The 12491-nt window shown below is 44.0% G+C and overlaps 1 protein-coding gene across 3 annotated transcripts in view; it reads left to right on the forward strand.

Annotated features, from left to right (window-relative positions):
* SFMBT2 (Scm like with four mbt domains 2) overlaps positions 1-12491 on the forward strand; it is a 234462-nt gene that overhangs the window by 188328 nt on the left and 33643 nt on the right. For all 3 annotated transcript variants that reach the window (XM_030572497.1, XM_030572663.1, XM_030572588.1), the window contains exon 15: positions 1083-1222. In XM_030572497.1, the coding sequence (XP_030428357.1) occupies positions 1083-1222 (140 nt within the window). The remainder of the gene's footprint in view (positions 1-1082; positions 1223-12491) is intronic.

The following is a 12491-nucleotide window of genomic DNA, read 5'->3' on the forward strand; positions in this document are numbered from 1 at the left end:
CGAGCACGCTGTCGCTGCTTCACTTCTCCCGCCTCTCAGGCTTGTGGCGCCAATCAGCTTAGATGCCGCAAGCCTGGTAGGCGGGAGAAGTGAAGCAGCCGCGGCGTGCTCAGGGAGGAGGCAGGGCAGGGGTGAGCTGGGGTGGGGAGTTCCCCTGCGTGCCGCCCCCTCCCCCACTTGCTACAGACGGCCCTCCCCGCGCTCCCCTGCTCCAGCTCCCTCCACCTAAATGCTGGCAGTGACTGGGGCGGCTGAAGATCTGGCCGCCACAGTCGATGCTGAAGAAAATGGCGCCCCCCAAATCCCTAATCTCCACTCCTGGCCTTGTAGTCAGATCACAATAGGTCCCATTCCTCAACAGAGGGCTAGGGAAGGCATCAAGAATGGGAAAAGGGCCAAGAAAGCTATATGGAAATTGGGATATGATTTACAGAAGCGTGGGCTCTGACTCAGATTCACATGACGAGGGCTGCCCCATTCCCCACAGAGCTGAGTGGCTCTCTCCCAGCCAAAAGTGTGGGGCACTTAAACTCTCCAGCACTCTGTTGTTATTCAGGCCCACAGTTCACCAACATAGTTACATGCCAGCACCGTCCAGGCCTTTCAGTCCAGGCACAGGAGCCTGTACCAGGAAATTAACCATCTGTTTGTACCATTCATAGTAGCTGGTATGGAGGCCTAAGCACATGTGTTTAGAGGAAGGCATGCCCAGTGGTTAGTGTGCTAGCTTGGGATTCTTGGGACCTGAGTTCAGTTCCCTGCTCAGCTGGAGACTTCCTGTTTGACCTTGGAAAAGTCACTTTTTCTCTCTATGCCTCAGTTTCCCATCTGTAATGACATCTCAGGAGAGGGTTAACAATTATGACACACTCAGATACTCTGGTTTCATGGCCCTCTAAGTATTATTGCTGGTGTCGTGAATGAGATCTCTCTGGACACTGAGCTGTGCTTACCAGGGACCCGATCCTACTGCCAGGGTAGTTGCTGGTAGTTTTGCAAGCATCTAGCCGAAAGAAGAGAGACTCTTAGGTTTGCTGCAGGAAAACAATTGCAACCTTGGTAACATCGGTTTCTTCTTGCAGGTACTGTCAATGGGCGATACTGCTGCCCCCAGCTCTTCATCAATCACCGCTGCTTCTCAGGTCCATATTTAAACAAAGGGAGAATAGCAGAGCTACCTCAGTCTGTTGGGCCTGGCAAGTGTGTGCTAGTGCTTAAAGAGGTATGGTTCATCTGCCTGCAATGGGGGACTGGATGTCTGTGTAATGGTGTGGAAACAGGGATTGTGGGGAATATGGACCAGAATTTCAAAACAGGCACCTCACTTGCATTCAGGCATGGGACAGACACAGGTAACTGTGTCCATGACAGAGCACCAGGAGCAGCATGGACCAGGACCCGCTGTGCTAGGTTCTGTACAAACACAGAACAAAAATGATCCTTCTTCCAAAGAGCTCACAATATAAGTTTATAACAACAGACAGCAGGTAGGTTAGACAGACAGTGGAGCACAAGGAAACAATAAGGGCTTGCCTACGCCTACCAGAGGATTGACGCTGTGGCAATCAATGCACCAGGGGTCGATTTAGTGGGTCTGACCTGCTAAATCAACCACAGAGTACTCTCCTGTCGACTCCAGTACTCCATCGGAATGAGAAGAGTAAGGGGAGTTGATGGGAGAGCGTTTCCCGTCAACGTCGCATAGTGTGGAGTAGATCTAAGCTACTGACATAACTCAAATTGCGTAGCTTAGATCAATTTACCCCCATAGGGTAGACAAGGACTAAGACAATACTGTAGAATAAGCAGTGGTCTTGCACTTTCAGCCATCTCTCTAACTCACTTCAGCTTAATTGGATGATCAGGAAGATCGGTCTCAAGATTTCTCAAATTGAGCACTAAAATCTGAGACACCCAGAATCACAGATCACTGTTGAAATTTTCGGCCTTGGTACCAACAAGGGACTCTTTTACTCATTTTAAAAAAATCTCTGGTGTTGTTTGAAAGGCTACAGCCTATTGTCTCATGATATGGGAGGCAGCACTACAAAAAGCACCAAGATCAAGCTGCTTTTCCAGGTGCGGTAGCTTGATTTGAAATTCAGGAATCCAAAATAGTCCCCACAGAAAGCAGGATAAAGTGTTTGCAAAGCAAAAGGTGACAGTTGCCAAATCTGAAAGCAAGGCCTGAGTGTTTTGCTAATGGTGGATCTGGCTTTCTGCTCATCTTCTGAAGGAGAACACGGGAGTAAAGAAAGAGCATCCACTTCAGTTTTGTAAGTGGAAGAGAAACGTGAGTTGCACCAAGCTTGTACTTATACTAATGCTCTTCCTCCTCTATCAGTGGAACATTTTGTTTTTTAAAGAGAGTGGATAGTTGAAAGAGGCCTGATCTTCAGCTGGTGTAAAATGACATAGCTGCATTGACTTCAGTACAGCTGTAGTGATTACACCAGCTGAGGATCTTACCCTATACAAGGAGACTACCCTGATCAGCCCTCTAATATCCTCACACAGGGCCTGATTTTTTCCATTGCTCTGCATCTTGTATCATCGTTTACACAAGAGCAGAGTGGAAGCACCGAATTAGAACAGTCGTATGTTACACTTGCAGGTGTGAATGACTTCAGAAAGTGCAAGGTAGGGGAGAGTCAGACCCCAAGTGTCTAAGAGGAAGATCCATGGTTTACTGATTTCTATCTAAGCACTCAAGTGTGAAACGTCCATTCCCAGCTGTCCAAAAAGCTTTCTTCCCGTAAATAAATGGTCTTTTGTGGATTTGGTAGGGAAATGAGCAGGAATGGAGATACCAGTTGACATGATGTGACATGTTGCGGTCCTCACAGCCCAAATCCGTGCAGCAGAGAGACGAGGGGGAGAAAAGCCTTTTTGTAGCCTTCAAGTCCTGGTTCATTCCCATGCAGGAACCTGATTATTATCAAAGAAAACTCCACAGCTTGTCAGAATTACATAAACCACAACATTTTGAATGAAATAGAAGATGTGGCCAGCTACTCAGATGGTCTGAATCACAGTATAAGTCAGAGTGACTGAATTTATTAAACAATTAGATATCAAAACAGCGCATGACAGAAATAGATATCAATCATAGTTACCACAATCCGTGGAACTGGTCCTGCAGTGATGACAAGCTGATCCCAGTCTTGTCTTGGTCCTGATAATTGCTTATCCCTTCTTACTCATTATTTTAGTATTGGTATGTTGTATTTATATGTATATTCCTGGCTGTTGCAGCTGCAGACATTGCTTGCACAGTCAAAAGAGCAGGAAAAGGTCACTATTTCTTTCTTAACAAGTCCAGCAAGCTTATATTTTCCTTTCTTAGTGTGACCAAAGAGGATTATGGGAGTCTGGTTCATGAGTGAGCTAAAGGTCTGGTTCGTAGGTCAACAGGCCCTGCCTTGTCACTGTAAATTTATTTATGGTGCCACTTATTTAAGCAGAAAGCTGTAAGTAAGATATTCAGTAACACTAACTTGTTTCCTCAGAGTTTCAAAAGGATTAGCAAGTAAAGCATTTGTTTAAATTTTTTGCTCTTTAACCAGACGTAAGTGGCGAAATATAATTGTCATTATGTTAATTTTAATTATTTGTGACGCAGTCAAACCCTTGAAGGTTACTTCTGTTTAAATATGCGACCACAGAATATTGAGATCCCCATCATGAAATAACTGATTGAGATAGCTGTTGCTACTTTGCATAACACGGGTATATTTCTGATTTAACAAAATTAGTGGGGTAATGCATACATCAAAAATGGGTACCATCGCCTCAATTTCATCCTGATGGTCAGGCTCACTGTCAGTTGTAGACACATCATTAAACACTAGATTGGGGGTTATAACAGTTTGTCCAATCACAGTGGGTTTTTGTAGGATACAACAAAGTTTGGAATAGTGGCGTATAGGTCATCCTCTCCATTTCACTGACTCGAGATTGTAGCAACTAGCTCCCCAGTCTCACTCAATTGGTCTAGACCAGGATGACTACACACTGGAGTGACAATGTCAAAAACAGAAAAGAGTCCTGTGGTTCCTTATAGACCAACAGACATTTTGGAGCATGAGCTTTCATGGGTGAATACCCGCTTTGTCGGATGCATCCGACGACGTGGGTATTCACCCACGAAAGCTCATGCTCCAATACATCTGTTAGTCTATAAGGTGCCACAGGACTCTTTGCTGCTTTTACAGATCCAGACTAACACGGCTACCCCTCTGATACTTGACTCAATGCCAAAAACATCACACCTACACTTGTATCGCTGTCCCTTAGCACAGTGGCTCTCAACCTTTCCAGACTACTGTACCCCTTTCAGGAGTCTTACTTTGTCTTGCGCACCCCCAGTTAAACCTCACTTAAAAACGACCAGGACCTGCTTTCAAAATCAGACATAAAAATACGAAAGCGTCCCAGCACACTGTTACTGAACAATTGCTGACTTTCTCATTTTTAGCACATAATTATAAAACAAAACAATTGGAATATAAATATTGTACTTACATTTCAGAGTATAGTATATAGAGCAGTATAAACAAGTCATATGAAATTTTAGTTGGTACTGACTTCACTAGTGCTTTTATGTAGCCTGCTGCAGGCAACTATCTAGATGAGTTGATGTACTCCCTGGAAAACTCTGCGTACCCCAAGAGTGTGGCTCCTTAATGACTGTGTGCTGTTAGGATATACCAGTAACTGCAGCAAGTCCAGACGTTCCTGTCAGGGGGTGTCTTAGAGATAACTTTACTGAACAGACCACTGCCAGTGTGTTGAATAGTGCAGTGTCAGGGTCTCATCTGGGCAAACGCACTGCAGGGATACATAAGGGAAGCCAATACTGTGCATGACCTTTTAAAATAACATTAGCCTTGATTTTGACGTGGTGTCCATGACCCCAAGTTTCTAATAGTGTAAAAAGGCACTTTCTTACAGGACTTGACACGATTCCTTTCCTTACCAAATTTTGAAGTGCACAGTGGACAATATCAGTTAAGGAGTTGTTTATCCTTAATGATGAGGAATTTTACCTTATTTAAAATTTCTTAGGGTGCTACTGATAGTGGTTAACACACAGCTCCCATAGACAGAACAAATAGTCTCTTTATCTTTCCCTTTTATTTATATTAATTAACATTGATTTTATTTGTATTTAGTTAAATAATATATCAATATTGTGCACGTTATAAATGGTGCATTTTCTTGTAGAACTAACCCTTTCACACCTGTAAAACTGTTTGTTTGTTCATTCTTAAAATACCCAATGTCTTTTTATATATTCCATACCAGCCCTGCTGCTTACTGACATTCCTAAACCAAATAAACCCAAAATAGAGCCAACAATCCCATCTAGACTTTGCAACTTCCTACTTCTAAAACTCCTAATTTTGATGCCATTTCTTGCCCTTCTGTTGCATCTGGAGTTTGTTCCTAATAAGTAAGGCTACATTTTGGTCATGGGTATTTTTAGTAAAAGTCACGGGCTGTAAGCAAAAATTCACAGTCCATGACCTGGTCCGTGACTTTTACTATATGTCCCTAACTAAAACTTGGGTGGGGGGCCTCAGGTGCTCTGCAGGGGGCGGTCCGGGGGCACTGCAGGGCTGAGGGAGATGGCCCGGGACCCACTCTAATGCTGGGGATGGGCAGCAGCTCGCAGCTTGGGACCCCTGCTAGTGCTGGGGAGAAAGGGTTGGCGGGGCTGGCAGGCTGCCTACCTGGCTCTGCGTGTCCCTGCAACTCTTGGTCGGGGGAGAAGGAGCCAGAGGGCTCTGAACGCTGCTCCCGCCACAAGCACCAACTGCGCAGCTCCCATTGGCCAGGAACTGAGGGCAGGGCTTAGGAGCTGCAGGGCCAGGCCAGTGGGAGCCGAGGAGCCCCCCACCATGAGATAAGTTCCCCTCCCACCCCCCAAGCTCCTGCCCCTAACCCTGAGCCACCCTCACACACTCAAACTACTGCTGCTGGCCGCTGCAGAAGTCATGGAGGTCATGGAAAGTCATGGAATCGTGACCTCCATGACAGACTCACAGCCTTATAATAAGTTGTTCTTCGAGTAGATGCAGCCGTGTATTCCACTCTAGGTACGCACCCAGTGCGCTGGAGCCGGAGCAGGAGGTGGCACTGAGCACCTTGTGGCCAAACCTCCTCCCTAGCTGAAGGGATGTACCTGGAGGGATCGTCATTGACCCATACTGGGGACTGCTCGCAGCCATCCCAAGCGGCTTTTCTCTGCCATTGGCCTTGCCTACGTAGGGCAGTAGTAGAAAGCGGGGTTTGTCCTGCGGGGTTCAGCCAACGCTGGCTTGTATACAGGACATTCTGGAGTTTCAGTAGATGTAACTTGGCTGCCAGCACACTGAAACTCACCAGAGCAGACTGGACGGGAACACCAGGGGGATCAGCCCATAACTGTCTCTACGGAAAAGGATAAATGGACACAAATCAGACATTAGGAATGGCAATATACAAAAACCTGTAGGAGAGCACTTCAACCTCCTTGGCCACACTATAGCAGACCTTAAGGTGGCCATCCTGCAGCAAAAAAACGTCAGGACCAGACTTCAAAGAGAAACTGCTGAGCTTCAGTTCATCTGCAAATTTGACACCATCAGCTCAGGATTAAACAAAGCCTGTGAATGGCTTGCCAACTACAAAACCAGTTTCTCCTCCCTTGGTTTTCGCACCTCAACTGCTAGAAGAGGGCCTCATCCTCCCTGACTGAACTAACCTCGTTATCTCTAGCTTGCTTCTTGCTTTTATATATATACCTGCCCCTGGAAATTTCCACTACATGCATCCGACGAAGTGGATATTCACCCACAAAAGCTCATGCTCCAAAACATATGTTAGTCTATAAGGTGCCACAGGATTCTTTGCTGCTTTTACAGCCCATAACGGAGTTCAAAGAGAGATTGTAGTAACATATTACATTTATACGGCACCATTCATCCCATTGGTTAGGCAAGTGGCAAGCAGTGACTTCCGCTAAGCTCTGTTTTGTTATCTCCCACCCATCCTTCAGCCCTTTTGACTTTTTTACCCAGGTGTCACACGTTGGACTCTCTGACATTTGTAAGCTCCTCGGAGCAGGGACTACTAGCTGTTTCTCATTTGTGCAGCGCCGAGGGTAGTCAATTATTTTTTGTCAAGGTTCAAATTTTTTAGTCAAGGTATAGTCAAGGTCCAGACTCTAGAGAAGATGGAAAAAAAAAACCCAACAATAATGATAGTAATAAGTAAATAAAAAGATTCTGGGGTCCAGTCAAAAGCATCTGATGGGCCGGATTTGGCCCAGGGTCTGCCTGTTGTCTACCCCTGGGGTTAGCAAAATGGGACCCTTATCCTTGGTCCGAGTTCCTAGGCATTACTCTGAGATCGATAATAAATAAGCCAGCAGTGCTTTTGAAATTTTGGCCCCAATCTTGCGGGTGGACCCCCTTGTATCTATACAAAGCCTTAGGTGTTCACCCATGTAGATCAGATTGCAGAATCAAGGACTTTACATGCCATGTTCCACCCCAGAGGTAGGTCCATTGCAGTGATGGCTTAAAGTCTATTCTTTAGACTCAATCCTGAACGCCTTGATGGGAGTGTTGTCCGCGGGGAAAAAAAAAAGGGGTTCAGGACTGGGACAGATAGCAAAGACTTCAGCCATCGCAGGAATGCAGCCACCTCTGGGGTGGGACATGACAGCCCTTTTCACAGCAACTCTGCTTAACAGTTCCTAGATTTAGTAGATTTTAAGGCCTGAAAGGATCATTATGATCATCTAGTCTGACTTTCTGCATAACACAGACCATAAAATTCCACCCACTGATCCTTACACCTAGTCCAACAGCTTGTGCTTGCACTATGGCATCTCTTTCCAAGAGACAGACAATTTCTTTTTACAGACTGCAAGTGATGGATAACTGACCACATTCATTGATAATCTGTTTCAGAGATTAATTACCCTCACTGTCTAAAAAAAAAAAGTTGTGTAGTTGGTTTTGGACTTTGGCGTAAGGTGACTCTCCTCTCCTGACACGCAAAAGGGGAACAAGCCAGTATTTGAAAAACAGGAGGAAAAAAATGTTAAACTATTGCACTCATTCTTTAATTTAAAATTGAGGAGCTTGGAGAAAGTTGCATAATTAAATCAGATGTCTCAGTCTTGGTGCTCAGAGAGTTAAGCAGCTTAGACTGAATTTTTAACATGACTGAGCAAGGCTGATGGAGTTATCATGAGCTATCACAAGCTATTAGATATGGTGTTTGTATTCTCTGTACCTTGTATAAGCTTTATGGATCTGATAGTGCTCCAAGTGAAGCCAATTTTTACCATTGATTTCAATAGGAGCAAGTGCGGACTACATCCTCAGCTGGTGTAAATCATTGTAGTTCTGATGTCAACTGAGCTATTCCAGTTTACACAGTTGCTTTATGTTGTCATAGACTATGTATTTATGACATCATGGGCCAAAAATGGAATCCATCCTGACTTGCTTTGGAAAGCAGAGTGACAGAGAAATACATGTTGATTCAAGGAAGTTGCCCAAAATTAGTTTCTTGGATCTTATCTAGCTATGCTGAAATCAGTAGAAGTTTAATTGAATGAGATCAGGATTTGGGCCCAGATCCTATTGCAGGGGTCAGCAACCTTTCAAAAGTGCTGTGCCGAGTCTTCATTTATTCACTCTAATTTAAGGTTTTGCGTGCCAGTCATACATTTTAACGTTTTTAGAAGGTCTCTTTCTCTAAGTCTATAATATATAACTAAACTATTGTTGTATGTAAAGTAAATAAGGTTTTTAAATGTTTAAAAAGTTTCATTTAAAATTAAATTAAAATGCAGAGCCCCCTGGACTGGTGGCCAGGACCCGGGCACTGTGAGTGCCACTGAAAATCAGCTCACGTGTCACCTTCGGCACGCGTGCCATAGGTTGCCTACCCCTGTCCTATTGAAATCATGGGAGTTAGATGTCTAAATATGTTTTAGGGAACTTTTTAAAACCCAGGTCCCTTTCCCCCAAGAAGTAAAGTAGTGTTGAACTGTGTGTGAGATTAAGAGATAATGTCATTGAACGAGAACACTGTTAACGTGGTAATGGACTCCTGCTGGGAGGTTAGTGACAAACCAAGGGACACTTAGGAAATAAACACAGAGACAAAGCTAAAGCTCCTCCCCCCCCACAAGGGAAATGATTATCCCGTCAAAACATTATTTTCCAATGTGAGTTTAGATTACTAAGAGTCACGTTGGAGACAAGCCAATTCAGAGAAAAACGCTGGTATTGTTAGCATCTGTACAGGGCTGAAATAAATTGGTTGTCTAAGGTAAAACCCAGACAGACTCAGCAGTGGAACTCTGTTCTGTTTGGAGGGAGAAATTGTGCCCATAATCTCTCCAACTGCACTTAGAACAGGTATCACTTTAATAGGTGATCAAGGCAATGATGTCTAAGTGAGTCAGTCAGGCCAGAAATGCCTGATTTCTGTCTTTCTTTCTTATCTTTTTATTTAGGTAGGAAGCTTTGAACAGGTTTACAGATCATTGCCATGTGCATATCAGAGATGAAACAATAATCCTCACAACAGTGCGCTTTTGTTTAGAGAAACATTATGCCGCAATGTAATAATCAGAGCTCTCTATTTAACTGGGTTACCCTACTACAGAGTGAATGTCTTTTCGCTCCTAGGATGTGTTGTATCTGGTGATCAAATACTTCAGTTCCATTTCCAGCTCTGCCATTGATGGGCTGCGTGGTCTGGGCAAGTCACTTAGAGACACATTTCCAAAACAGCTCTGTTTCCATTTAAACATCTAAATGAGTGGCCAGATTTACATGAGCTTAACCCTGTTGAAGATCTGGCCCATAATGACTCTGCCTCCATTTGCAAAATGGAGAAAATAAATAGGGGTTGTGTGCTGTTCAGTTAATGTTTGAGTGCTAAGCTTTATTATCTATGGATTAACTAACCATTTAAATAATGAGCTCTCCTTCCCCTTACAACTGCTGAACAACTGAGATGTGTTTATTCACCTGCTCCATGGTCCTTGTGAACGCACGGAGGGGAAAGGTTGCAGGAATGGGACCTGTGTGACTGAACTGTTCTTGATCTAAATCAGATTCTTTAATTCGTGAAATTGGTGGATGGAGCAGTGTCTAGCTGTGCCAAGAGAAGCAGGCTCCAGGTCCAAATGGAATTCAGCAATGTCAAGAGAGCTCCCAGGGGCACAATCGGACAGTCGATGAAACATGAGGAGTGGGCAGCACCTCATGAAGTAAATAAGAGCAAAGTGCATGCAAAGGAGAAGACGATGCTGCAGCACAGCAAGCATGCGGTCATTTGTGGGTGACCTGCAGATAGAAATACAAGAGAAACAATTGTTACCGACGATTTACCTCATTCCCTATAGGCTGTCATAAGAATTAGAGGTGGAAGAGGCCATCTCCCTGTCAATGCAGGATTGTTCACTTCCTGTGTTAAGTTTCCTAGTGCTTTGTCCAGTCTAGTTTTTAATATGTCAAACAGTTTGGCTGCCACCACTACCCTGGGGGTCCTGTTTTGCAATTCAGTAGCCCTCAGCATTAGGAAGTAAGGGAGGTCGCATGCCGATTGATAAAGCTCTCTCTAACAGGAAATTGTTTATTCCCAGCTGGTGCTGGATTTAAAAGACAGATTAATGTGAAGGGGATATGGGGCATCTTAGACACAGGCTGAGTAGGGCCCCGGTTCAACAAAACATCCAAGTCTTAAGTGCTTTGCTGAACTGAAGCCTAGATGCCAAGGGTAGCATATCTGGAGGGAGAACCCTTGAATCATACTGGGGACTGCTCGCAGCCATCCCAAGGGGCTTTTCTCTGCCATTGGCCTTGCCTACATTAGGTCTTTGGGGAAAACCATGTGTTGTTTCAGGACCACCAGTGCAGTTGTGCTGGTGGTCGCAATGATGGGAGTGTCAGTGTGGACCGGGCACCGGTGTTCACATTGCTGTGTTTTCTGTACCTGCTGGAAGTGAAACATACGGATTTGTCTTTTTGTTATTGTTGGAAGGCAGTGTGAACCACTGGGTAGGATGCTAGACTAGGACTCAGGAGACTGGAGCTCTATTCTTTGCTCTGGCACTAGCCTGCTAAGTGACTGTGGGCAAACTTGTACCTCGGTTTGCCCATCTGTAAAATGGGGATAATAATCCCTATTTTCCTTTATGAAGTGCTTTGAGATCTGTAGGTGAAAAGCATGATATAAGAACCTGGGGGTATTATTATTAGACACTATTTTCAGTATTTCTGAGTTCATTTCTTTTAATGAGCAGTCTTGTGAAAGCTACGAAGGTCTAATAATGAATTAGTATCTTGCTTCCACTAATAAGCAAACCCACCAGGTTATTCAAATTATGCCTGCTTTACATTGTAATCTGTAGCAATAAGTGAAATTCATGACTGAAAATTATCCAACTTGGTTTCCAAAAGTGATGGCAGACTCCCAAGACTAGGACCCTACAAAATTCATGATCTATTTTGGTCAATTCCATGGTCATGGGATTTTAAAAATCATAAATATCATGATTACAGATATTTAAACCTGAAATGTCATGGTGTTGTAACTGTAGGGGTCCTGATCCAAAATGGTAAGGGTGCAGAAGTAAGGGTGACAATACAGGGTTAAATTTTGTAAGGGTTGCACAGGAGATGCGTAACCCAGGATCCATTGCCTACAATAGCCTGCCATTCCCAGAAATCCTCTGAGCTGCTGCTGATTGCAGGCAAAACTGAGGAATTACTTAAATTACTCCCCATATTTTTCTGTATTTGTTTTATAGGCAGTGCAGGTTTTCAATTACATAACATTGTGTACATTTTTCAGCTAATTTAACTAAATTGTTTATGACCAAATCAAATAATTGCTATTCCATAATTTTCTTTGCCTGAATCTATTTACAAACATTTCACAGACACCAAGAACTTTCTTCTTTAGCATTTTTACAAAATTCAACTGCTGTTTCCTCCAGCAACTACAGAGTTAACTTCTCACTCTCCCTTAAATCACTTGCTTGTCTTCCAACAGCTAGTTTTATCAACTTAAGTCACCATTCAAAGTATGTCCTGGGTATTTGAAATTCCCATGCTTACACTTACTGACTCCTTCCTTTCACTACATTCTCAAAGTTTCCAACCCGTTTTTCAATCTCTCTGTCTGTTGCCTGCCCGCCTGGGCCTGATCCTGCTTTTCTTGCTACATTATTTCTTTCATGGGCACAAGCATTGTCCCACTACCAATTTGGCAAGGAGAGAGGGCCTCCCAACCAAATCCCCTTCTATCTATCCACGCACACCCATTCACATACACACACCACATCCAGCTACATCCTGTTCAACGATCAACATTTTTTTTTTTTAATGTCTGGACTCAACGCAATCTTTCCCTGAGGCAACAACAACCCTTCATCATCGGTGCACTACAAAAGAGAATAATAACAGGGCTAC

Source organism: Gopherus evgoodei, chromosome 1 (genome assembly GCF_007399415.2).
Source record: "Gopherus evgoodei ecotype Sinaloan lineage chromosome 1, rGopEvg1_v1.p, whole genome shotgun sequence".
Taxonomy (NCBI): domain Eukaryota; kingdom Metazoa; phylum Chordata; order Testudines; family Testudinidae; genus Gopherus; species Gopherus evgoodei.